The sequence below is a fragment of the Vitis riparia genome, chromosome 19 (genome assembly GCF_004353265.1).
Source record: "Vitis riparia cultivar Riparia Gloire de Montpellier isolate 1030 chromosome 19, EGFV_Vit.rip_1.0, whole genome shotgun sequence".
Lineage (NCBI taxonomy): Eukaryota > Viridiplantae > Streptophyta > Magnoliopsida > Vitales > Vitaceae > Vitis > Vitis riparia.
The window spans coordinates 1338038-1364330 of record NC_048449.1 but is presented as its reverse complement, the minus strand read 5'-3'; the positions used below and the strand labels follow the sequence as shown (position 1 = coordinate 1364330).

The window sequence follows — 26293 nt, the reverse complement described above, 5'->3', positions numbered from 1 at the left end:
TTATTGTATGGTATACTACTATGGCCTTTTTCACGGGGTCTGCGCGTTCTTCCAAATTCCCTCCACAAGTCAAACCTTTTGACTACAAAATTAATTAAATATTAAAATTATTTTTTAAAACTTTTATAAAAAATTAATTTTTATAGGAATTAATAAATTCGTCATTTGTAGAATTAGTTTTATTTGTTTTTATGTAGGGTTGGTATATGATTATAAATTTATTTGTCTTATATATTTTCTTTTTTTTTTTCTTTAATTTTTTTATATCAATCATTTTACAAAAACAATTAGATTATAAAAAATTAAAATTTTAGTTCGAAAAAGAGAAAAAAAAGATGAAAAATATTTGTATAATACAATTTAAAATAGAACTAATATAGATTTGCTTTTATATATTTAATAAAGTAATATAATATTTTTTATTTATAAAGTTTAAATATTTAAATTAGAAATGTTATTAATAAAAAATCAAAAAGTTATTTATTAAATTATAAATTATATAATGATTTTTAAATAATATTAAATTTTTATTTTTTTAATAATAAACACTGGGGTGTAATTTTTTTTATTTAAAAAACTATTGAACATGTAATATTTCAATTTTTAGATATTATATCCCTTTAATATAATATCCAAGATTATGTTTGGTTCGGAAAATATGAAAAAAAAATAGAATAAAATTTGAAAGAAAAGAAAAAAAAAGGTTAAAAAAAAAAAGAATCTTATTTTAAATATTTTAATATAAAAAATTTATTTAACATATGCATTTTTAAAATATTATATCCATTTAATATAATATTTAAGATTATGTTTAGTTTTAAAAAATTTATAAAAAAATAAAATAAAAAGAAAAATAGATTTAGAATAAAAAATTATTTTTATATCAATCATTCTTTTATTTTAAATCTTCTAATTTGAAAATATATAAATTTCTTTAATAATTTTTTTATACTCTTGTAACCAAATATAATATAAAGATATCATATCTAGAAACCCTTCTCAAGTCATAGAGTTTATAAGCATCAAATTATGGGTGACAACCATTCGATACCTCATCTTCACAACTGATTATCACACAAAAAAATTCACTATACATCCCTCTAAACCATAAAGAAAACTTCCAACTGTCATAATCTTCATCCATGTAAGAATACACCCTCTTACAATCTGAGCTCAGTACCCCCAATAGACAACAAAATTCTCAAGAAACCTTGAACAAAATCTGTAATATTCGTCACTGAATATCTTCCTCCTTTTTCGTTGTCTTTCCATTGGATTCACCATTGTCCTCATCATGATCAGTCTCAATACCTCCACTTCTGTTTCTATCAGATGAAGTTGTGTCCTTAATCTCTTCTTCTTCTTCTTCTTCTTCTTCTCCCTCATCTTCATTCTTGTTGGTATCCTCGTCTTCTTCTTCTCCATCAACACCTGCAGCCCTCTTGTCAGACAGGTACTCGAGGGCCATTACCACATCGCTCATCAAGGGCCTGATGCTGGCTTCTTCTTGCAGACACATGGCTGCCACTGCAAGTGCTTGGTAGAGACCCTTTATGGGGTAGTTTCCTTCTAGGAGGGGGTCGGCCATGAGAGTAAACTTCCTTCTGTCTTTAAGCAATGGTTGTGCCTGCAGAACCCAAAAGATCACGAAGCTAAACACACAAATAGAATCACTTAGCCCTTCCGAAGCTAAACAAACTCTCACATCATAGCTGGAGTATATTATAATAATATTTGTAATGATCCGCTCAATATGTTATGTCTCATGAGATCACAAGAGATAAGAAGGGTCATATTGAGGTCAGAATGGACTTAAATACCATTTATAATAACCGACTCAATATGCCTTATTCCACCGGATCAAGGGGCAAAGAAAACGACACCCTTCGTGGGACCAAATAAATTCCCACGCAAGGTTCGAGATTGACTTTAATATGTTTTATAATGACCCACTCAACATGATCATGTGTCTTATGATCACGGGGCAAGTTGACGAACATGGCTTATGGAGTCCCATCTTATGGTTGAGCTAAACCATGATACCATTTGCTTTTAATAGTATAGATATTATCCACTTTAAATCTAACTAGCCCTTGTGATTATTAAAATGGGACTACAAAGATTAAGAAAAAGTCATACTTTCTAGTGTGTTAATTGGATAAAATAGTGTTTGGAAGATATTAATCCAATCTTGACATACCCAAGTGACAAGATTTTGCTCCTCAGTCGGTCTAGAATTATCGATCACTCTTCTTCCTGTGATGATCTCCAAGAGCACGACGCCGAAGCTGTATACATCGGACATTGTCGTCAACTGGCCTGTAAGTGCATACTCAGGCGCGCAGTAGCCGTAAGTCCCATCACTCTTGTGGACACATGAGTCTTGTCTCCGGTCGGGCCGAGCTTGGCAAGGCCAAAATCGGAGAGCTTTGGATTGAAATCCTCATCCAATAGTATGTTGGATGCTTTAAAGTCTCGGTAAATGACGGGGGATTGGCTGTGTCATGCAAGTATTCGAGCCCTCTCGCTGCTCCTTCAGCGATTTTCATCCTGGTCTTCCAGTCCAGAGGCTTCTTGTTTGGAGCCAAATCGCGGAGTGGAGCTTTGAGTGACCAATGTTATAAAGAAAACTATGAACAATTGAAAATATGAAAAATACTGTTTCAAAAACATTTACACTTTAGATTGATGGGTACAATGAAACAAGGTTAAGAGAATTTTTTTGTATCGAGGCTGTGAAACAAAATTTTATTTTCAAAAACAGTTTGAGATCTGTTTTTGTAAGAATAATTTTCAAAACATTGTCAAACACATGTATCGAGTTTTTTCAGGCTTACCGAGAAGGTGATCCTCCAAGGAACCATTGCCATGTACTCATACACCAAAATCCTTTGATCACCATCACAGCAATATCCGACCATGTTCACGAGATTAGTATGGTGAAGAAGACTCAACATGAAAACCTCTACAAGGAACTCTCTGTTGCCTTGGAACCCATTCCTGTCTAGTCTCTTAACAGCAACACTCTGAGGATTAAAAAAAACAAAAAAACATTACCTGAACCTTGGCATTTTTCTGTACAAGTATACAAAAACTTTTAAAAATATAATTTTTGAAAAAAGAAAAAAAAAATTCCCTCATCTTTTGTAAAACAAAAGTATTTTTAAAATGGGAAATGTTTTTAACTTTTTTTTTTATATCTTAAAATATTTTATAATTACTTTTTAAAACAACCAAAAGTGATTTTGAAAATATCTTATTTTCTATTTTTGAGAATGATGAATTGTTATTCTTTACGATTATGTAACACGTTTTTTGTTTTTTCTTTTTTTTAAGCATAGAAAATTGTTTTAAAAAAACAATATCTTTTATGAGGTAAAGAGAAAAACGAAAAGAAAAAGCAAAAATACATTATTTGTCTTCTCTACATGGCCTTTGTACACCCTCCCAAAGCCGCCTTCTCCGATCAAAGCCTCATGGTTGAAGTTGTTGGTTGCAGCTGAGAGCTCACCTATTGTAAAGACATGAGCAGGAATACTACCTTTGCCCATTTTTGCTATCTCTTCTGCTATGTATCTTCTCTTGCTGCCATCTGCATATTAAAGCAACTTATGATGCATACCATGTTTGTGGATCTGTTTTTGAAGAAAAAAAAAAAAATCATTTGAATTGGTATGATCGGTTTATGTTTGATTATTAAACAAATAGAGTTTCTAGTGAAGAAACACTAAACCAAATCAACCTTATTTAATGTCGATTTAGTTCGGTTTTAATGCTCAGCTCGATACAAGCTAATTTATATCGTATTTGAGAGTTATTTTGATATGGTTAGAAGCATTTTAATAATAATCTTTGATAATCAAAATTTTAAAAACTATTATTTTTTAGTATATAAAAAAAAAATTATTAAAGTATTTTTTAATATTTAAATACTAAGTAAATCTTCTTAAAAACATTTCTGATAGAGCACTTTACAAAAGCTTCATGCTTATTTAAAACCAATTCAATTTAGTCAATTTGTTTAAATTGTATTAGATTAGGGTTTTGGGGTTTAGCAATGAAGCATGCATGAAGTTAATTTCTTACCGGATTTGAAGGAGATGTTAACGAATGAGGCTAATCTTTTGGCGTCACCATACTCCTTAATGCTCTTCTTCAATGACTTATTGCCACATTTGGATCAGACATGCAACAAGCGAAGCAGCCCATCTTCCTTCTCTTCGGTCTCCTGCTCCAATCCAAACAAACAGAGACTCAACCACCATCACATCCTCACACCCATTATCCGCCTGCAGGTGTTCGACGAAATTCGGTATCTAGAGGATCTAGCAAAGAAGTATTTCAAGTGAAGAGGAAAGGGGCGAGATTGGAGCTAAGACTTGTCTGAGGATCAGAAAACCTTTGCCTGGAAAGAACCAGATTGTTTCTGGTCTTCCTAGAACCTGAAAATTTTCCCACTCTGTTTGTTTGTTTTTCTTTTTCTTTTTTGCTGCAACATCTTCTTGCAGAGCCATAGAATTAGGAGAGGCATATGACATGGTCAAACTTTGCTAAATTCAGATCAATCAGACACAACCTTCTTTCCTTAACTGCCTGCTGCCTCTTCTCTTTTCTCTCTCTATAACTGAAATTTCAAAAATTAGTTAAGGCAATGACATTGGTTTTGTATTATATTCTTCGGTTCTCTCCTCATTTCCCTCCAAATCTGCTAGCGTCAAGGAAGAAATCAGGGTGTGCCATGAGACACATCCCAACTAGTCATCAAATGAATAAAGAATTTTCTTTATTTACCTTAAGAGTCAATAGGTCAAGAGAGATACCACGAAGCCTTGTGGCATAATGCATAGTTTCATTATCTTTATCTTCCATAGATATTGTCTACTTTGACTTCATTGCTCTCTTCTAATTTTATAAGATTATCATGTAAGTAGTGTCTAATATTACCTGGGGAATATATAAATGATCCCAATCTTTCTCATCATCTACACTAGAAAACCTTACAGAATTGTTTGAACGTACTTTTTCCCATTTTTCGGGTCTTATAGTCTCTATATCACTATATCAATTTTTCAGGTCATTCAATTGAAATTCAAGATCTTACACAACAATTACAATTCATGTACCTCACAAATTGAGAAACTAAAACCCACCCTGATTTGCAATCATAAGTTGATACAAAATGCCAAAGAATCGCCAAACTAGCATAAATCCAGAGCTTATTCTCATAAAAGGTACCCACACTCACAGCAGGAACAAAAACAAAGAAAAGAAATGGTAAAAGAATCGAAATTCAAAATAAAGACTTACTTGGTCATGTATAAGACATTTCACGCGTTGAACTAATACACTTTTTTCTTCCCATCGTCTAATAGTTAGCAGGTCAAACTGGTAGCATACTACACGAACATAAACAACCAAGCAGAGGTGTATGTTACATATGTAGTATACATACAACATCGGTATCTCAGAGCATCAAGCTGTTAGTTAGTCCATTGTGATTAAATGAAAAAACAAGATAGAAAAGGCTATTGTTAATCTGAAATAAGCTATTGATCAATTCTAGCAATATATTAAATCAGCTTATGAAGTACCAGACTAGGCTGACGAACCAAAGAAGCTGCTTTTGTGTTGCTATCGGTTAAATGGACCTTCTTGGTGGTTCTTTTCTCAAAAGCTGTAGCAAAATCTTTCTGCTTTGAGTCTAGCAACCACCTTCTCAAGCTTGCATATCCGGGCTTCGAGTTCCAGTCCTGGTATCTCAACTGTACCAAAACTAATCTTCTCACCTGTCTCTTTTGTCTCAATTGCATCTTCCACACCTTTTTCCGACCCTCCCACTATAGCTGCAATCCCTGTTCTACACTTAGCTGTTCATGGTTCCAGTCCCTGAATGACTCCTATTGGCATCTTCCATGTCTCTTTCCGATCCTCCCATCAATGCTGAACTTCCCCCTTTGCTCCCATTCTCACCTTCCATGGCTTTTTCTGATCCTCCTGCAGCTACACCTAGATATTTCATCACCAATTGCTGTCTAATAGCCCCAACCTTGGCAGCTGAGGATGATGGACCCTGCAGTTGGCAGCCTGGTGAAGGCTTATCATCACTGGCTGGTTTGTTCCCTACACTTTTCGGATTTATAACGGATCTCAACATCTCTCAAACCATCATTTTATCCTCATCATCCGAATCCCCCTGTTTGTATCTCGACATCTCTTCAACCATCATCGGAATCTCCCCGTTCTGAGGAATTTTGTGTTGCAGGAAGAACCGGAGGATTAGAGGCACCATTGGCTTCCATCTTAACTGACGACTGCCACCAGTCCAAGTATCTAGTGGTAACATCCAAATCAAATAATCGGGATGGAATATACAATATCCCATTAATGGGCTTACTGTAATTGCTCCAGGCAATTTTAGGACTCTCATCACATTCAGGAACACAACCTGGAAGATCTTGATCCATTCCAAATTGCATTGCCACCCCATGTGGGAAGTACCATTCCTTACAGTCGTCCACACCAACCAGCTTACAGACCCTCAAGAACTGAGCAAATGCCTGCAACTCTCCGTCCGAATCGGAGTATCGGAGCCCATCAACACCCACTTCTCCCTTTCTCTATAAGAACTACAGACACCCAGTTGTCCACTGCCCTTGCATAAGGCCGCCACTGAAAACTAGCTCTGGCTGTGTCTAAAGCTAGCCCCACATTACAACCCCTTATTTTGTGCCATCGAGCCACTATGGGCTCACCAAATTCTATCGGTTTAGGGCTTGGCCTGAGAGCTGGAAACCTCTCCCACACCCAAACTTGAACAAATTGAAGTGGTGCCAAAAGTGAAAGTCCCAGAAAATTTTCTTTCTTCCCACAATTTCCTTTTCTGCTTAAAGCAACAAGAGCTTCTCTCAACAAACTTAAATCCCTGTAAATGCCTGCTAAAACTGCAGGGGCAAGCGCAACTGGATCCCTCTAGCTAGCCTAATTGCTATAGAAAACACATGCTTTTCAATGGTGGAATTAGATTTTGTTGGAAGAAAAAACCTGGAGAGCCACAGGGAGAGAAAGGCTTCATGCTCAAGCTGGCTTCCTGTGCCCATGAACTGAGCCAGCCATACACTCTGGCAGGCCTTCTGGGCACTACCCCTGGAAACTTGCCGTCTCTCTTCGATCAATTTCTCTTCAATTTCCATCAATTCCATCTCTTCGAGAGGGGCTGAAACAGACTCTCCCAAAACGGTGAAACCCCCCAAAATCATCACAGCCTCAAGCATAATGGTGGCTTCACCCCACGGAACACGAAGGTATTGGTCTCTGGGCACCATTTCGCCGCAATCCCATATACCAAATTGTCGTTTCTTCGAATCTTGTAGGTGGAACCCATGATTGGTTTAGAAATTCCAGCCTTCCTCCATACACAATGGTGTGAAGAGTGCAGGCTCTCGACCCACATTTTCCACTGCTTTTTCTTTCATCGCCATCCGTGAAAAGAAACCTTTATAGCCCATTTCTGGGACTGAGCTGGAATTAGAGAATGATATCAAGCAGCAAAGAATATATATATATAAAAGAAAATGTCTAGTTATTAGTGGTACCTACAGAACCAGCTACCACCCTCTCAAGCTTGCAACTGTCCTCTTTTTCCATGGCTTTATCTGATCCTCCCATCATAGCTTTTTCCACTGGCACCTTCCATGCCTTCTTTTCGATCCTTTCATGGTGTTGGCACTTCCCCATTACTTTCATCACCTTCTCCCATGGATTTCTCTGATCCTCCTACTGCATATACACCTTGCTTAATATCATCCACGAGTTTCATCAGTGACTTCTTGTAAACAGCTCAAGTCTTGGCAGTTGACAACGATAATGTTGCTGCTTTAGCAGACATCACCTCAACAGCAAACTTCTTTAACTTGGGCCTTGGGTTCCAGTTTCTGATGGCTCACTTCCCTGGGCAATTGCATCGTCTGCTCAAGCTCATTCCAAAGGGCCAAGTGTCCAGAGTGCATAGAAGCAAAATCTCCAAGACACTTAGCAGAACATTGGTATCAACTGCCACAAAACCATGTATACATGTTAGAGGAAACAAAATGGCCAAGATAGTACACGAAGGCAAGGAAACAATGGTGAGTATGGTACACGAAGGCAGGGAAATTTAGAATAAGAGGTCGGATATTCCCTCTAGCTAGCATTTCAGGAGGTAGAATAAGGTTTTGTGGGAAGAACAAACCTCAAAAGCCACAGATGCTGTGCCACCAAACATTCTGGCAAGCAGTCAGCATGACCAAAGACCTGTCCTACTAGCCTTAGAAATCAAGCCATCGCCATCCCTAACTCTCAATACAGTGGGCTAGTGTCAAAACAAGGATATAAAAGAGCTCTAGCGTGGAATTCCCCTTCCTATCTTTGAGAATTTAGATATTTCATATAAAAGTAGAACTGTTCAAGAATTGAGTTTCACTTTAAGGAGTATGCAAAAAAAGGAAAATGGAAAAAACAAAATATTCATATCATGATAAAAAGAAAAAAAAAAATGAAACCCTTGAATATCTGCTGACTCAGTAACTAAAACTTGAGCAGCGTAGCAGTTCGTTTGCAAGAGGAAAGGTATGAGTGTTGGTGTGCAATGTGAATGAGTTTGTCTGTGTAAGCATTGTGAAGGTCGAGGGTCGAGGGTCGAGGGTCGAAGAACTAATGTGCTCTTCCCTGTATATGTTGCCATACGGGTTCCTTTGGCATCTAATTCTACAAGATGCATGCAACTAATACTGAGTAGTCAACTTTTGCAGTGTTGGAATTACCTCAGTAACACAGATGATTCTGGTTTTCTCATCATCTACATATTGGAAGAAGGCCTTTGAAGAATTATTATTTGAAGTCCTCTCAAAGCAAGAATAAGAACAAAGAAAGCCAAATCCAGAAAGTTAATTAACTGCTTATTCTCATAAAAGAAACCTACACTCATCAAGCAAGAATAAAACAAGGAAAACAAAAAGCAACACACTTGCAATTCAAATTATAAAGTTACTAGGTTAAGTATGAGACATTTCACATTTTTATTTATATAATTTTTTCTTCAAACTATTATGTCTATTGGTTACCAACTGTTTCTGTTAAATATAGCCAAACAAAAATGGTCACTCACCGTATCAAGTCTTGAGTTACTCCATTGTGATTAAGGAAAAAACCAGATACAAAAGGCTACAGTGCATCTGAATGAAGATTAGGAGTCTTGGAAAAAAGGAAAATCTACAAACATTCGGTCCATCAGTTCCAGCAAAAAGCACTAGTGTTAAAATTTAAATACACCTATGCAATTCCAAAGCATTACACTTACAATTATGTACTGGACTAAGCAGATGTGACCAAGAAACTGCTCTGTATTGCTATAGGTGAAATGACCTTCAAGCTCTAACGAAATCTTGCAGCTTTAAGCCCAGCAACCACCCTCTCAAGCTTGCATATTCGAGCTTCAAGATCCAGTCCCGGGATCTCAATAGTACCAATGCCACTCATCACTCTCTTCTCCTTTATCTTATTTGCATCTTCTATGGCTTTCTCTAATCCACTCATCGTTGCCGCATTCTTTTCACTACTCCTGATTGCATCTTCCATGGCCTTTTCTGATTCTCCCACCATAACTGGACTCCCCACATTACTCTCATTTTCTTTTTCCATCGCTTCCTCTGCCCCTCCCACCATAGCCGCACTCTCTGAATTATTCCTATTGGCATCTTCTCTGGCTCTTCCCAATCCTCCTGCCATAGCTGTAGTTCTCTCACTGCTGTCATTTGCATTTTCTATGGTTTTTTCTGATGCAGCTACACCTTGAAAAATATTATTTACACAATTTATCAGTGACTCATTTCTTACACCTCCGGTCTTGGAGGTTGACAATGATGGAGTCGCTGAATTCTTCCCAACACATTTAAGGTTTCTAATGGACTTCAACATCGCTCCAACTGTCATTCTATCTTCATCACTAGAATCTCCTGCATCCATCCTACTATGTTTTGCACGAAGACCAGAATGATCAAGGGCATCATTGCCTTCTCCTGCATCCACCCAATTATGTTTTGCAGGAAAACCAGGAGGAACAAGGGCATCATCACCTTCCTTCTTTAGTGATGGATTCCACCACTCCAGGTATCTGGTGGTAACATCTGCCTCAAAGAACCGGGATGGAATGTACAACTTCACACCATTAATGGGCTTGCTATAATTGTTCCAAGCAACTTCAGGAGTCCCATTACAAGGGTGAACATAACCCGGAAGATCTTGATCCATTCCAAATTGCATTCCCACCCGATGTGGGAAGTACCATTCCATAGAGTCATCAACTCCAACCAGCTTGCAGACCCTCAAGAACCGAGCAAAGGCCTGCAACTCTTGGTCCAGGCCAGAGCCCACCAGCACCCACTCTTCCCTTTCTCCATAAAACTTAGGAAAATCCCAGTTACCCACTGCTCTGGCATAAGGTCTCCACTCAAAACTATCCCCCGCCAAGTCCAGGGCCAGCCCAACATTCTCAACTCTACGACCCTTCATTTTGTGCCATCGAGCAAGCCTGGGTTCCCCCAATTCCTTTGGTTTTGGCTGTGGTCTCAAAGCCGGAAACCTCTCCCATACCCAAACCTGAACAAACCGAAGAGGGGCCAGAAGTGACAGGGCAAAGACATTGTCTTTCTTCTCATTGTTTCCCATTTTGGTTAGAGCCACAGTAGTCTGTTTCAACAAGCTCAAATCCCGGTAAATGCTTACTAAGACAGCAGGCCCAAGGGCAACTGGGATCCCTCTAGCTAGTCTAATCGCTATGGAAAATACATGCTTTTCAATGGTGGAATTTGACTTTGTAGGAAGAACAAACCTTGAAACCCACATGGAGAGGAAAGCTTCGTGTTCAATTTGGTTCCCTGTGCCCATCCACCGATTCATCCAACCACTCTGACAGGCCTTTTGGGCTTTGGTTCTAGTGACTTGAAGTCTCTCTGCGATGAGTTTCTCTTCGGTTTCCAGCATTTCCTTGTCTTCAAGAGGGGCTGAAACAGACTCTCCAAGAACGGGGAAACCCCCCAAGATCATCACATCTTCAAGCGTGACAGTGGCTTCACCCCAAGGAAACACGAAGGTGTTGGTTTCTGGGCACCATTTCGCCGTAACCCCATAAACCAAATCGTCGATTCTTCGAATCTCGTACACGGAACCCATTATTCCCTCATAAATCCCAGCCTTCTTCCATGTTGAATGGTGGGCAGAATGCAATGCCTCGACCCACAGTTTCCAATTGCTCTTCTGGTATTTCCACCCGTGAAAGGAGACCTTCAGCGGCCACTTCTGGGACTCCCCACCTGGAATTCGAGAAGAAATAGGACGTGAAGGGAGGCCATTGATGGAAGTGGTTGAGGGTTTGAGAAAATGGGCGATTCTGCGAGTTGGGTTGCCCCCAGTTGGAGACACCATCAACTCCCTCCTCTCTTCCAGGATGGCGTCTGGAGATTCAGCCATTGTTGCAGTCAGTGAAGAAGAAGAAGAAGAAGAAGGTTTCTGTGGTTCCTCTTATCGTCTTTGCAATCAGTTGAAGGGAATCACAGGGCATGGAAAGCTCATGGGACAGATGAAAGTTTGAAACTGTACACTTTAATGACATCCAAAAGTTCATAACCCCTTTACTTCTTCTTGGGTTTTTCTCTTCCTTTTCCCCCTCGTTCTCTCACAGAATTTAGTCTGCTGAGGTCCCTTGCAGACAAGGACAGTTTTACATGCACCACCTTCTTCTGGTTTTTTTTTTTTTTTTGTTGGATTTTTGTGAAGAAGAAAGTGGACTAGTGGCATTGGAGTTGATGTTGATGGATTGGGAAATGTCCATTTTTTTTTAAATCACAAAACTCAGATATTTTTTAATTATATTGTCGATTAAATATGTTTACATTTGATAATTACATACCAATAAAATTAACTACTTCTGAAGCATTGTTTGTAGAATTAGATTCAAATCTCTAATTTTAAAAATGAAAAATTATAAGCAAGATTTTGTTATGCCATTAGTGTATTGAGCACCAAAAATACCATGAATTAAATGCATATACACAATTTTGATGAAAAAGAACCCATCATTAAACTCTACGACTTTTGAGCCACAATTTAATAGCATTTAATAGAAAATATACCTTTTTGAAACTATAACAAACACAATTTGCATCAAATCCTTTCTAAAACAAAGAAAAGTCCAAGAATGTTATGGAAAGAATATATCCATCTAAGCCACAAAAATTAATAGAAGTTTTTCTTTTTTCCTTCTAAAATCTCTTGTGTAAGACAAAATCTTATATTTTGTATCATTTTCCTCAATAAAAGAAATTAATACTATGTTAAAAACTCTCTTGTTTTTATGTAAGAACAAAAGCCTCATATTTTATTTCCTTTATATACCTTAAGACCAAGACTTGAAATCAATTGAATACATATCAGGATTTGTACTTAAGGACTATTGTCCCATATAGAATATGTGGTTTACTTGTTCATTACTTATTCTAAAAATAATTACATGTCTTCATATGCTTCTTATCTTTATTCTCTATCCTATTGTTATCTTTCCAAAAAATGAATTCTTTGCTTCTTTGGAAGGAGTCTTAGCAATATACCATTGGTATGATTTCCATAAGATAATTCTTTAGTTCTTTGGGAGGCTTTTTCTTACATATATATATATAGAACTAGTCCTTCAATTCATCTCCTTCACTCAAAACTTCGTTCCCTCTATCCATTCATCTAAGATCAAGGTTAGCTTTATTTTCATTTTATTTCTATATCATTTTTGGTTTATAACTTCCATCAAGTTCGATTAATTTGTACTATATGCATTTGATTTGGGGCTGGCCTTTAAAAATCATTGAATGTTGTTCTTGAGTTTGAATCATCCATGCGTTTTGCACTCTCTTAAAGGTTTGGTTTGATTTGGTCTAAAATAATAACCACGGTATCATCGTATTATTTTCATTAGATTGTTATTTGTTTTGTTTGATTTTATTCATACATATAAGCATTTAAGCAACTAATCTGATAGCAAATTTTCAAATTTTCAACCAAGTCTTAAAATGCATGCAAATTAGTACAACCTATAAACTATAGCTAGGCATAATCTCATGTATAGAATATGCAGTGGCCTTGTATACGTAGCTGCATGATTTTCAACCTTTGTTCCCTATCTCTTCTTATATGCATATAACCCATTCTTTAATATTGCAGGAAACAGACAATTCGACTCCTTCAATACTTCACCTCAAGCTTATTTCCTTCCATTTATCAACTTGAGGTCAGATTTATTGTCATTTAATCACTATATTTGTTGCTTTAAATGTTCTTTCTTAATTGTTTAAATTGTATGGTATGTTTTTGTTTGAGTTTAACCTTTAGGAATTATTGAATATTATCTACAACTATAATGGATATAAAGCTGCTTTCTTTCTCTCTAAATTTGAATGCATATCTTATTAGCTCCCACCATATGTAATTCACTTCTTCTTCCTTTTATTTTATTTTATTTATTTTTATGAGTAGCTTGCACATAATTAAGTGCAACGGTGTCTATTAATTAATTATTCAACCCTATGTTTAGTTAAATATGATGGAACAATTAATTAATGTGGAATATTTTGACTGTCAGACTATGTTTGGTTTCTAGAAAATTTGAGGAAAAATGCAAAGTAAAGAAAATGGAAAGAAAAAGTAAGAGGAAAGAAAAAAAATAAGTTTAAATTTAATAAATCATCTTTTTACTTTTCTTCAAATTCATTTTATTTATTTCACTCTCTATTATAGCGAGATTAAATGATTTAAAAATATATAAATTTTTAATTAATCTTAATTATATTTGATTTTTTTTTTTTTTTTGTGAAATCAAATATGAAAAAACTATTTTCCTTTAATATTTTTTTTCCTTGTCTAGTATTTTTCGGGAAACAAACATAGCCAAAATTTATAACATTGGCATCAATCAACTAAATGGCTCGTTGGAGTAATTGTATACCTTATCATCAAATTTAGACCTAGTAGATTCCAACTTGTCTAGAAAATCATCAGAATTCAAATTTTTAGGTATAGTCAAATTGGTCAAAAAGGTTGGGGGAAAGTTGGAAGGCTATGAATTGGGGTGGGGGGGAAATTAGGTGATCATTAAAGTTTTTAAAAACATTTTAAAAGTTTAGAAATCACTTAAAGTGACTCATCGATAACATTTAGAGTATTTTTTTTACCTATCAAGTATATTTTTAACAAATATTACAAATGATTTTTCAAGTCTTTAAAAGTGCTTTATAAATCTTATCAAATACATGATTTTTCTTTTAGAACATTTTTTATGCTAGAATTATTTTTTAAAAGTATTGTCAAATAGACTTTCAAAATATTCTTTTTGGAAGAATCATTTTTTAATTATATATTTTAATATTATTAAAAATAGTTTCAAAATATTTTTTCTTTTGCTTTATATTCAAAATAAAAATATTTTTGATAGAGATGCAACCAATAGAAATGTTATAAACTTAAAGTGTTTTTTTTTTTAAGAGAATCACCTCAAATGGAACCTTAGTCTTTTGTTTCTTTGGGGCTTTATAAATACATCAATCTAAGTTTGGCTCCGGTCTTAAATACATCATGTTACCATACATACAAGTCACAAGACTCACAACATAGTAAATGTTTTAAGGTATTATTTGAATATATTAAATGATAAATTTAATCACTTTCATTAGTTTTGCAATATTTCAATAAATATTTTAGAATCTATATAGATGATGCAAACAACACTAGTAAAAAAGAAAATAGTAGGAAGAAATTCCACTTTCTCATTTTTGGTTTACCTTTAAAAAATATACAAAAATAAATATAATAAAAATTATTTAAAAAGATTTTAAATTCTTCATATTAGACAGAAAAAAAAGAACAAAATTAGACAAGTATGCGAGAAAACTTTTTTAATTTATATCGATTTTCTATTTTTCTATTTTCATTCTTTTATTTTAATTTTTTCTTCTTTATTTCTTTTCCTGTTCACTCTCTATCAAACTTTCAAAGGTCCAAATAGTTTGAATGTCAAAATTGAAGATTTTTTTTTTTTTCCAAAAGGACAAGAGCTAAAACCCAGTATATTTGTCCCATTATCTCGAGTTTTTAATGAAAACATAATATTTTTACCAAAATTTTGTGATGATTTTGTAAGCTATCATTCTAGGAACCTTTCATTTCCAAAAACTTTAAAGATATGTTTGGTTCTTAGAAAATTTAAAGAAAAAAAAAAAAAAAAAAAGAGAAGAGTAGAAAAAAAAGAAAAAGTGAAAGAAAAATTAAAAACTAATTAAAAATTATTAAATTATTTTTATATATTACTTCTATCTTATTTGACTTATTTTTCCTATTCTATGTAAAAATTAAATAATTTAAAAACGTATAAATATTTAATTAATATTTATTATATTTGATTTTCTTTTATATTTTCACTAGTGAAACTAAATATAAGAAAATTTTTCTGAACTTTTTTTTTCTTTCTTTAATACTTTCCAAAGTCAAACATATATCCTAACTTTCTCAAAAACTTCTATTTCTTTGAACATATTGGTACACTTAATAGTTATTATAATTATCCAACTTTACTCTACCAATTGTTTATAGTTTTGAAAGTATATTTTTAATAATAAATTTATTGGAGTAAAAAAGTTTTTATAATTTTCTTACGAAATAAATAAGATCTTAAAAAAAGAAACAACAAAAATAGCTTGTTAGATTAATTTATATTTATGTTATATAAATCAAGAAGCTAAAATTTAGATTTTGTTTAGGAAGTGTTTTTAAAAATAGATTTTGAGAATAATGTTTAAAAATTATTCTCTAATGTTTTTAGAAAAGTTTGTTTGAAAACCCGAATAACTTGTTTTCTATGTTTTTAAATATATTTTAAAAATAAATTTTATATATAATATTTTACTTTTAATCATTTTCCATATTTATATAATTTTTTTTTTTATTTTAAACAGCTCTCATAAAACAAGTGAATAAATGAATACAAATAAAAGATTGTGTTTTTTGTTTTTTTGATTATTAAGTGTTTTTTCCTTTAAAAAAATTTTGAAAAACAAAAAATTGTTTTTAAAAACAATTGCCAAACAATGCCTTAGTAACCTATAACATTGGGAAGTTCATTCAAATACTTGCTAGGCAATCTTGGGTTATATAAGTTTCATGAAATTCATGTTGTAATTTGGTTTTTGATTAAAGTTAGAAACTTTAAAAAATAAACTTTTATTTATAAAATTACTTTACCAATTAAAAAATTCTTAAAAAAGAGAGTTTATGTTGGAAATTATTAGGAAAAATTATTCACAAACTTGGTAATACCCATGCATTTTTCCTAAATTGACTTAATTGAGCCTTTTTCTTTTTGGAAAGCTTATAAATTGTAGAGAATCTAGATTATTTTTTGAGCTTCTTTGGTGTAAAATTCTCATATTTTTATGTTCACGTACCTTTTTCATCAATACAAAATCAATTGTCTTTATAAGCATTTATCATTGATTTTGGATATTCTTTAAACTAATATATTTCAATCCTATAAATTTGTGGTTGCTTTGGGGTTTACCTTAAGACATATTGAATATCATTCCTCTGACTTTAAATCATCCATGCATTTTTTGTAGGTTTAGTTTGGTGTAAAATAATAATATATAGCCATTATGCCTTATTGTTTTCTGAAATATTATATGTATGGTTTATATACCAAAACATGGCCAATTATTGTAAACCTTGTTTAGAAGGTCAAATGTAATTTTTCAAAGTGTTTGAATAGAACTCTTAATCTTGGTTTCAAACATCCAAATATGATTTACCCACATTTTAAAAAAGGGAGAGACCCATGCTTTTCCTTAAATGAAATGTGAAAATTATCCCTTTTTTATTTTTAATAAAAGTGTTTTTAAAATATAATTTGAAAATATAAAATCCAATCCCGCAACAACATAACTACTTAACTTTTTCTACTGTTAAATGTAGATTTAAAACACCATCCCAAATAGACCTTATGCTTTGCTTGATGTGTGCAAATAAGCATAAAAGTAATTAGTCTCAAAGCAAAATATCAAATATTATCAAACCAAGGCTTAAAATACAAATTAATTCAAAATTATGGAATGTAGTTAGGCATATTGTTAGGTATTGAAGATGTAGTCCTTCTATTTTCATTATACATTCCCATAACCAATTTTGTTACTGTAGACCCCCCCCCCCCCCCCCCCCCCTAAGGACAGAGCTAGCCTTTTTCCATCATGGATATTTTCTGACCACCCAAGAAATGGGGGCTGCTTTTGAGGGCACCAGATGGGACGTGAGCAGCAGGGAGGATGGCTTGCTGAGGAAGACAAAACAGAGGAAAGAAAGGAGGGATCTGGGGGGAGCTTTTCGGAGAGGAGGGGAAGGAAAGAAAGGAAAAAACGAAGATGGTGGGAGAAGAGCAACTATTGGCTTGAGGAGAGCTTCCCAGGTACAACTCCTACAGCTTGTTAGTTTCTCATTTTTTGTTATATGGTTGGATTTCCATTTTTAGTTGTCTTTGTGGGCATCAGTTTGTCATTTTGGTGTGGATTGGGGGATCCATTTGTTTGTTTGGGTTTAATGACACTTGATTTCAAGAAAATTTGAATGAAAACTTGAGGAGCGGTAGAAAAACTGGCAGAGAAACTTTTCGGGAACGGTCCGAAACAGAGAAGAAAAGATAAACGAGTTTTTCTGGCGCTTAAGAGGATTCCGAAAATTTTTCGAAGCTGGCTGGTGCTGGTGCTGGCTGGTGCTGGCTGCTGGCTGGTACTGGCTGGTGCTGGTGCTGGCTGGTGCTGACTGCTGGCTGCTGGCTGGTGCTGGCTAGTGCTGGTGCTGGCTGGTGCTGGTGCTGGCTGGCATCGCCGCTGCTGCCGTCGCGAGGAGGTGGCTGCAGATGTAGTAGCCATACATGGGGGGAGCTAGGAAGAAGATGGAGCCCAAGGCCCATTTCTAACCCTTTAGCTCATTTCCAAAGTCCAAGGCCCATTTCCCTTTTGTTTATTCCCTTCCAGGCCCATTTTTTTGAAATCCATGTTATTATTATTGGAAGCCATTTTTGAAGCCCAAGGCCTACTATTATTATTATTAATATTAATTCGACTTTTAAAACCTTATTATTATTATTATCATTATTTCAAAATCTTATCACTATTATTACTATTATTATTATTATTATTATTAACTATTATTACTATTATTATTATTATTATTAACTATTATTATTATTATTATTTCAATTGTTATTATTATTAATTATTATTATTATTAATTATTGTTATTATTAGCTATTATTATTATTATTATTTCAATTATTATTATTACTAGCTATTATTACTATTATTATTATTATTATTATTATTATTATTATTATTATTAACTATTATTATTATTATTATTATTATTATTATTAATTACTATTATTATTAATTATTGTTATTATTAGCTATTATTATTATTATTATTTCAATTATCATTATTATTGACTATTATTACTATTATTATTATTATTATTATTAACTACTATTATTATTATTATTACTATTATTACCAGTATTATTATTATTATTATAAGCTAAGCCCACTTCTAATTCCTAAGCCCAAGTCCAACCCAACCCTAAACCCTTTAACTCCTTTTAAAAGCCTAAAAGCCTATCATTATTAACCCCTCTCCAAAGTCCCTTTTCAAAGCCCAAGGTTCATCCCTAAAGGCCCAGGTCCTAAACCCCTTTAACCTCTTTTCAAAGCCCATCTCAAATGCCCAGATCCTAAAACCCCTTTCAAAAGCCCCCTAAGCCCATTGCCAACCCCTAACCCCTTTTCAAATCCCTAAAGCCCATATCCTAAACCCTTTAAACTCCAAAGCCTATTATTATTAACCCCTTTTCACATTATTATTATTATTATTATTATTATTGTTATCATTATTACTATTGTTATTATTATCATTATTATTATTAACGGATTATTATTATTATTATTGTTATTATTATTATTATTAGCGGACATTATCATTATTACTATTATTATTAACGGATATCATCATTATTAATTATTATTATTATTATTATTATTATTATTATTATTAACGGATATTATTATTATTATTATTATTATCATCATTATCATTAATTTAAACACTCAAAACCTTATCATTATTATTATTATTAATCCAAAACTTTCAAAATCCTATTATTATTATTATATTTCAAACTCTCCAAATCTTATTATTATTATTATTATTAATTCCACTTTCAAAATCTTATTCTCGTTTTTATTATTAATCCAACCTGTTAAAATCTTATCATTAATATTATTATTATTATTATTATTAATTCCACTTTCAAAATCTTATTCTTATTTTTATTATTAATCCAACCTTTTAAAATCTTATCATTAATCTTATTATTATTATTATTATTATTAATTCCACTTTCAAAATCTTATTCTTATTTTTATTATTAATCCAACCTTTTAAAATCTTATCATTAATCTTATTATTATTATTATTATTATTATTATTATTATTATTAATTCCACTTTCAAAATCTCATTATTATTATTATTATTATTATTATTATCGTTATTATTAATTCAAACCCTCAAAACCTTATTGTTATTATTATTAATTTAACTTTTAAAATCTCATTATTATTATTGTTATCATTAATTCGACTTTCAAAATCTTGTTATCATTATTATTATTATTATTACTTCAAAACCTTATTGTTATTGTAATTATCCTTATTATTATTATCGTTATTGTTATCACCTTAGGCCCTTATAATTCCAAAGCCCTTTTTAATCCCTTTCGTTTATCCATATTATTATTATCATTTATTGTTATTATTATTATTATTATTATTATTAAAAATCTATACTCTAGCCGTTTAATTTCTTAAAGTTCATTTCTTCTTATTATTATTAAAAATCTATATTGTCGTAGTTCAATTTCCTAAAGTTCATTCCTTATTATTATTATTATTACAAATTCAACTTTCAAAATCTATATCTGTCTAGTTTAATTTCCTAAAGTTCATTTCTCATTTTCTTTGGCAAATTTCATTTTAATTACCGAGGCTCTAATATTTTAAATTTAATTCCAAATACTCTAATCTTCAAATAAACTCCCGGGATCCGTTTTTCACTCGAATAGTTTTAATCCCCTTTCAGTTCCTAAATAATCTTCTGACAAGCAATAAGGAATTCTCCATAATTCCAAAACACGGGATTTGTGAGACTAGCTCATGAATGAAAAATTGGGCTTTGGTGGGGGCCCCAGGTTTGATCCTTGTTGATCGTAAATCGTCGTGCTTAATGTATTTTGCTTGAGTTCCGTTTGTATCCCGATATGCATGAGCTATATTTTGTATTCATTAATTTTGCACTAATCCCGTTTCTTGATAGCGCATTGTGGCTCATGGCCGAGGTACGCAACCACTCCCATTCTAGTCAATCTCTATTGCGTGTTTCGATTCTCATATTGTGCATGATTTAGGTGGGTATCCATTGACTTTCTCGCTGATTGCCACGTCAGTTTCATTGTATTAGTAGAGACCCGACTTTAGGGACTTAGAGGGGTGCTATGGTCTTTTACCGTACCTTCCCGATAAGTAACCTGACCCCCGAGCCCGATCCGGTTTTTCACAGGCCACCTTTTCCGAAATAAGGAGTCACGCTTAGGGTTTTTCTTTCTTATTTTGTTTACCCTTTTAAAAAATAAAACAAAAATAAGTGGCGACTCCAAGTCATTTTTAATCAATAAAAATCATTTTCCAAATCGAAATCGAGCTCGCCATCGAGTGGGAAACGCATGAGCCGAAATGCGAGGTCCACAGTTACTTTCAACCTTTTTCCTCATCTTTGCTTATCATGAAAATAACCCATCCTTCAATATTTCAGCTTGCAAATAATTTATGTCCTTCAACGTTTTGTAGCAAGCTTTCTTCCTTTCATCAATTATCCAAGAACAAGTCAGGTTTGTTTCCATTTTATTTTAGTATTTTTGTTGCTTAGCTCATCCAAAGTTGTTTAACTTGTTTTCTATGCTTTCTACTTGGCTTAATTAACCTTTAGAAAGTAATGAATATGTTAGATGATTAAGATGGATTTAAAGCTTTTTTTCCATCTCATTTTGAATGCATATGATATATATATATATATATATATATATATATATATATATATATATATATTTCTATTATTTAGAATGCTTTAATTTTATGTGTAGTAATTTTACTATGATATGTCTTTTGTCTATTCATTTCATTTGATTGACTATTGAATTATGAGTTGCATAATTGAACTAGATATCTTAAGAGCCACCAGTAGTGTGAGTTGAAAATTGTTGCTGAACATTCAAACAGACCCTTGTTAGGTAACTTCCATATAATAAACTTACTCCTTTCTCTTTTCCAAACTCCCTCTTAACTATATTTACCCTCTACTATAGCCTACAAATACAACCTATCATTTACTATATAATATTCATTTCTAAACATATATATATATATATATATATATATATATATATATATATATATATATATATATATATATATATATATATATATATATAGAGGGAGGATAGATGAATAGATAGACAGAGAGAGAAAGATCTAGGAAGACTAAGGTGGTGTTTGTTTTTTGGTTGAATAGAAAAAGCTAAAATATTTAGTTTTTTTTATTAAGCTAAAAGTACCTTGTTGATATTAACCAACTTAACTAAAGTGAATTTTTTATCAGTAAGTTTAGTTTAATTACGTTGGTTGATATCAATGAGTTACTTTTAGTTGAAAAGAAAAAACCAAATATTTTAACTTTTTCTATTTAGCTAAAAAACAAACAACACCTTATATTAGTGAGCACACATAAACTATAAGTTCATTCACTCAAAATGACTATTACAGCATAAATCTAAGAAGATGTTGAGTTTTTCCATAAACCTAAGAAGATATTAATTTTATCGTTGAGGTTTAACTTTTTTAATGATTTGTTCATTCTTTACTCTTAAAAGGCAAATTTATTAGAGATTTGTGGTGTGTGACTTACTAGATTTGCTTGTGTTAATCAAAGTATTGATGACATAGGTTTTTATAATAAGGTTGTCTTTTACAATGGAGTACGTGGAAGCAGTGCTAACAAGCATTGGGCTATTGAAGGATATGTGGCCCTCCATTTCTAAGTGCTTCAACTATCACAAAATTCTTGATAAGAATTGCAAAACTCTCAAAGAGAAAATGGAGAGATTGAAGAGTCGTGAACAAGATGTCAAAATTGAATTACAAAATGCACAATATCAGCGAAAGAAAGAAAAAAAAGAAGTTGAAAATTGGTTGAAAGAAGTGCAAAATATGAAAGATGATCTGGAAAGGATGGAGCAAGAAGTTGGAAAGGGAAGAATTTTCTCAAGATTGGGGTTTCTAAGGCAGTCTGAAGAGCATATAGAAAAAATAGATGAGCTACTTGAACGCGGTAGATTTCCTGAAGGGATTTTGATTGATGTACTTCGAGATGAAGGAAGGGCATTGTTAACAACACAACTAATAGGTGAAACTACAACCAAAAGAAATTTGGAGAAGATTTGGACATGCTTAGAGAAAGATGAAATCCAAAGCATTGGAGTTTGGGGAATGGGGGGGATCGGCAAAACAACTATTGTTACTCATATTCACAATCTCCTTTTGGAAAAAAAAGATACTTTCGGCCTTGTCTATTGGGTGACTGTATCAAAAGATTCAAGCATTCGCAAGTTACAAGATGTTATTGCTGAGAAAATAAATTTAGATTTATCAAAAGAAGAAGATGAAAGGTTAAGATCTGCTTTATTATTTGAAGCACTGCAGAAAGAAAAGAAATTTGTTCTTATATTTGATGATGTATGGGAGGTTTATCCACCACGAGAGGTTGGGATTCCAATTGGAGTTGATGGAGGAAAACTCATAATAACCACCAGATCAAGGGAAGTGTGCTTAAAAATGGGGTGCAAAGAAATCATCAAAGTGGAGCCTCTTTATGAGGAAGAAGCGTGGGAGCTTTTCAACAAAACACTTGAACGATACAATGCACTTAGCCAAAAAGAAGAAAAAATAGCCAAGGATATTGTCAAGGAATGTGCGGGTTTACCTCTTGCCATCGTCACAACAGCTAGAAGTATGAGTGTTGCATATGACATTGCTGAATGGAGGAATGCATTGAATGAATTGAGGGAACATGTTAAAGGGCACACAATTAACATGGAAAATGATGTATTTAAAATATTGGAATTCAGCTACAATTGCTTGAATGATGAAAAAATTCAAGAATGTTTGTTGTATTGTGCATTGTTTCCCGAAGATTATAAGATTAGAAGGGTGTTGTTGATCAGATATTGGATTGTTGAGGGACTTGTAGAAGAAATGGGAAGTAGGCAAGCAGAGCGTGATAGAGGGCATGCTATACTGAACAAACTTGAAAATGTGTGTTTGTTGGAAAAATGTGAGAATGGAAAATGTGTAAAGATGCATGATGTGATCAGGGACATGGCCATCAACATAACAAGAAAGAATTCTCGATTCATGGTGAAAACTGGAAGAAATCTGGAAGATTTGCCAAGCGAGATAGAATGGTCAAATAATGTAGAAAGAGTTTCATTAATGGATAGCCATCTTTCAACTTTGATATTTGTACCAAATTGCCCTAAGCTTTCCACCTTTTTTCTTTAAAAACCCAAGTTTTCTTATCCACCTAAAGGTTTACATGAAGGTCTTCCAAATTCCTTCTTTGTGCACATGCTAGGCCTTAGAGTTCTGGACCTGTCATGCACAAACATTGCATTTCTACCAGATTCTATTTATGACATAGTGAATCTTCGAGCTCTAATTCTTTGTGAATGTCGAGAATTAAAGCAGGTAGGTTCATTGGCAAAGCTTAAGGAATTGAGAGAGTTGGATCTCAATTGGAATGAAATGGAAACAATACCTGATGGGATAGAGGAATTGGTCATCCTCAAACATTTCAGTTGGATCTCATACCATTCACGCCAGACAGTACTTCCCAATCCTCTTTCCAAACTTCTTCCCAATCTTCTTCAACTGCAGTGTCTAAGGCATGATGATGAGAAATTGCTGGATGTAAGAGTGGAAGAGCTGAGTGGGTTGAGAAAGTTAGAGGTCCTTGATGTCAATTTCTCCAGCCTACACAATTTCAATAGCTACATGAAGACTCAACACTACCGGAGACTTACTCACTATCGTGTTCGATTAAGTGGAAGGGAATATTCTAGGCTTCTAGGGTCGCAAAGAAATCGACATGGTTTTTGTAAAGAAGTAGAAGTGTGGGAATGTAAGCTGGCGGAAGGAGGGAAAGACAATGATGACTACCAACTTGTGCTCCCTACCAATGTCCAATTTTTGCAGATATATACATGTAATGATCCCACTAACCTATTGGATGTTTCTCCATCTCTCCAAATTGCCACCGATTTAAAAGCATGTTTGATATCAAAATGCGAGGGGATAAAATACTTGTGGTGGGTAGAGGACTGCATTGACTCATTAAACTCATTGTTTCTTGATTCATTGCCAAGCTTAAGGGTTCTTTTCAAGTTGAAACCAAAAGACAATGTACGTTGTTCCAGTCTCAAGCACTTATACGTGAGTAAATGTCACAATCTCAAGCACTTGTTCACGCCTGAGTTAGTGAAGAACCACCTCCAAAACCTTCAAAACATCTATGTCCGTAGTTGTAGTCAAATGGAGAATATAATAGTAGGAGTAGAAGAAGAAGACATTAATGAAAAGAATAATCCCATCCTCTGTTTTCCCAACTTTCGATGTTTGGAGTTGGTTGATCTACCAAAACTAAAAGGCATATGGAAGGGAACAATGACTTGTGATTCCCTTCAAAATCTTTTAGTATTGAAATGTCGAAAGCTTAAAAGGCTCCTTTTTGTGGTTTCGGTGCACATAAACGATGGTGATGGCCAAAGAAGAGCTTCAACACCACCCCTCAAGCAAATCAGAGGAGACAAAGAGTGGTGGGATGGGGTGGAATGGGACACACATCCTCATGCCAAATCTGTTTTTCAACACCTATTTGTACAAGGAAAATGTTTCAGAGTAAGTATAATTTTTTATTTTATGTATATGGATTTGATGAAGAATCTGTTTGATCAAGTACGAAGTCAAGATAATCTAACACTTTATTTTTATTTTTTGGTTTCATGCAGTGGCTAAAAAACAATTGGGTCACAAGTCGTTGGAGAGAGACTGTGGACAATATATTTGAAGAAGTGTAATTGACTCCATTATATCTTTTTATTTTTTTGGTGTAGCCCTAAAGGGTTTTTTTTATTGTGGAGATAGAAGAAACTTTTGAAGAAGTGTAAGTGGATGTATTTTGAAAATTGTTATAAACTTGACAGTGTTTTAAGATACTTATATTGATGTGATTCTTTATTTTTGTTTCATTAATTTTTATTTTATATAATACATGGATTAAACAATACCTATGATGGAAAAATCGTCTTTATCTCTTTGATGACATTAATTCAAACATCCAATACAAGCATGATTAGATCAATAGATTCTTTTATACATTAAGAAACATGAGAGCTTTTCAACCAAACACTTGAGTAGTATAATGTACTTAGCCAAAAAGAAGAAGAAATAGCCAAGGATATTGTCAAGGAATCTATTGGATTACCTCTTGCCATCGTCACTATAGCTAGAAGTATGAGGGTTGTTTATGACATTACTGAATGAAGGAATGCATTGAATAAATTGAGGGAACATGTTAAAGGGCACACAATTCACATGGAAAATGATGCATATAAGATATTGGAATTTAGTTACAATCGCTTGAATGATGAAAAACTTCAATAATGTTTGTTGTACTGTGCATTGTTTCCTGAAGATTATAAGATTAGAAGGGTATCTTTGATCAGATATTGGATTGCCAAGGGGTTGGTAGAATAAATGGGAAGTAGGCAAGCAGAGCATAATATAGGGCATGCTATATTGAACAAACTTGAAAATGTGTGTTTACTGGACAGATGTGAGAATGAAAAATATGTAAAATTGCATGATGTAATCAGGGACATGGTTATCAGCATAAAGAGTTCTAGATTCATGGTGAAAATCAAAAGAAATTTCAAAAATCTCCCAAGCAAGCTAGAGTGGTCAAATAATCTAGAAAGAGTTCAATTAATGGGTAGGGAACTTTCAACTTTGAAGTT

The 26293-nt window shown here is 33.4% G+C and overlaps 2 protein-coding genes and 2 pseudogenes across 2 annotated transcripts; 1 reads left to right on the top strand and 3 right to left on the bottom strand.

Moving 5' to 3' along the window:
- Positions 1–957: 957 nt before the first annotated feature.
- On the bottom strand, positions 958–6192 carry LOC117908441 (annotated as a pseudogene).
- Positions 6193–6197: 5 nt separating this feature from the next.
- LOC117908443 lies at positions 6198–9090 on the bottom strand (annotated as a pseudogene).
- A 54-nt stretch (positions 9091–9144) lies between these two features.
- LOC117908440 lies at positions 9145–11667 on the bottom strand. The gene is made up of 2 exons (XM_034822020.1): positions 9335–11667; positions 9145–9246 (listed from the first exon to the last, which is right to left on the bottom strand). The coding sequence occupies exon 1, from the start codon at positions 11500–11502 to the stop codon at positions 9409–9411; it is 2094 nt and encodes a 697-aa protein (XP_034677911.1). The 5' UTR covers positions 11503–11667; the 3' UTR covers positions 9145–9246; positions 9335–9408.
- Positions 11668–12770: 1103 nt separating this feature from the next.
- LOC117909035 (disease resistance protein SUMM2-like) lies at positions 12771–23780 on the top strand. Its single transcript, XM_034822937.1, has 4 exons — positions 12771–12776; positions 13243–13309; positions 21015–21055; positions 22181–23780. Exon 4 carries the CDS (start codon positions 22194–22196, stop codon positions 23778–23780), a length of 1587 nt encoding a protein of 528 aa, XP_034678828.1. The 5' UTR covers positions 12771–12776; positions 13243–13309; positions 21015–21055; positions 22181–22193.
- The last annotated feature ends 2513 nt before the right edge of the window (positions 23781–26293 follow it).

Bases quoted from the DNA above. Each gene is read 5' to 3' on its own strand.
- LOC117909035 (XM_034822937.1), top strand. From the start codon at position 22,194: ATGGAGTACGTGGAAGCAGTGCTAACAAGCATTGGGCTATTGAAGGAT.
- LOC117908440 (XM_034822020.1), bottom strand. From the start codon at position 11,502: ATGGCTGAATCTCCAGACGCCATCCTGGAAGAGAGGAGGGAGTTGATG.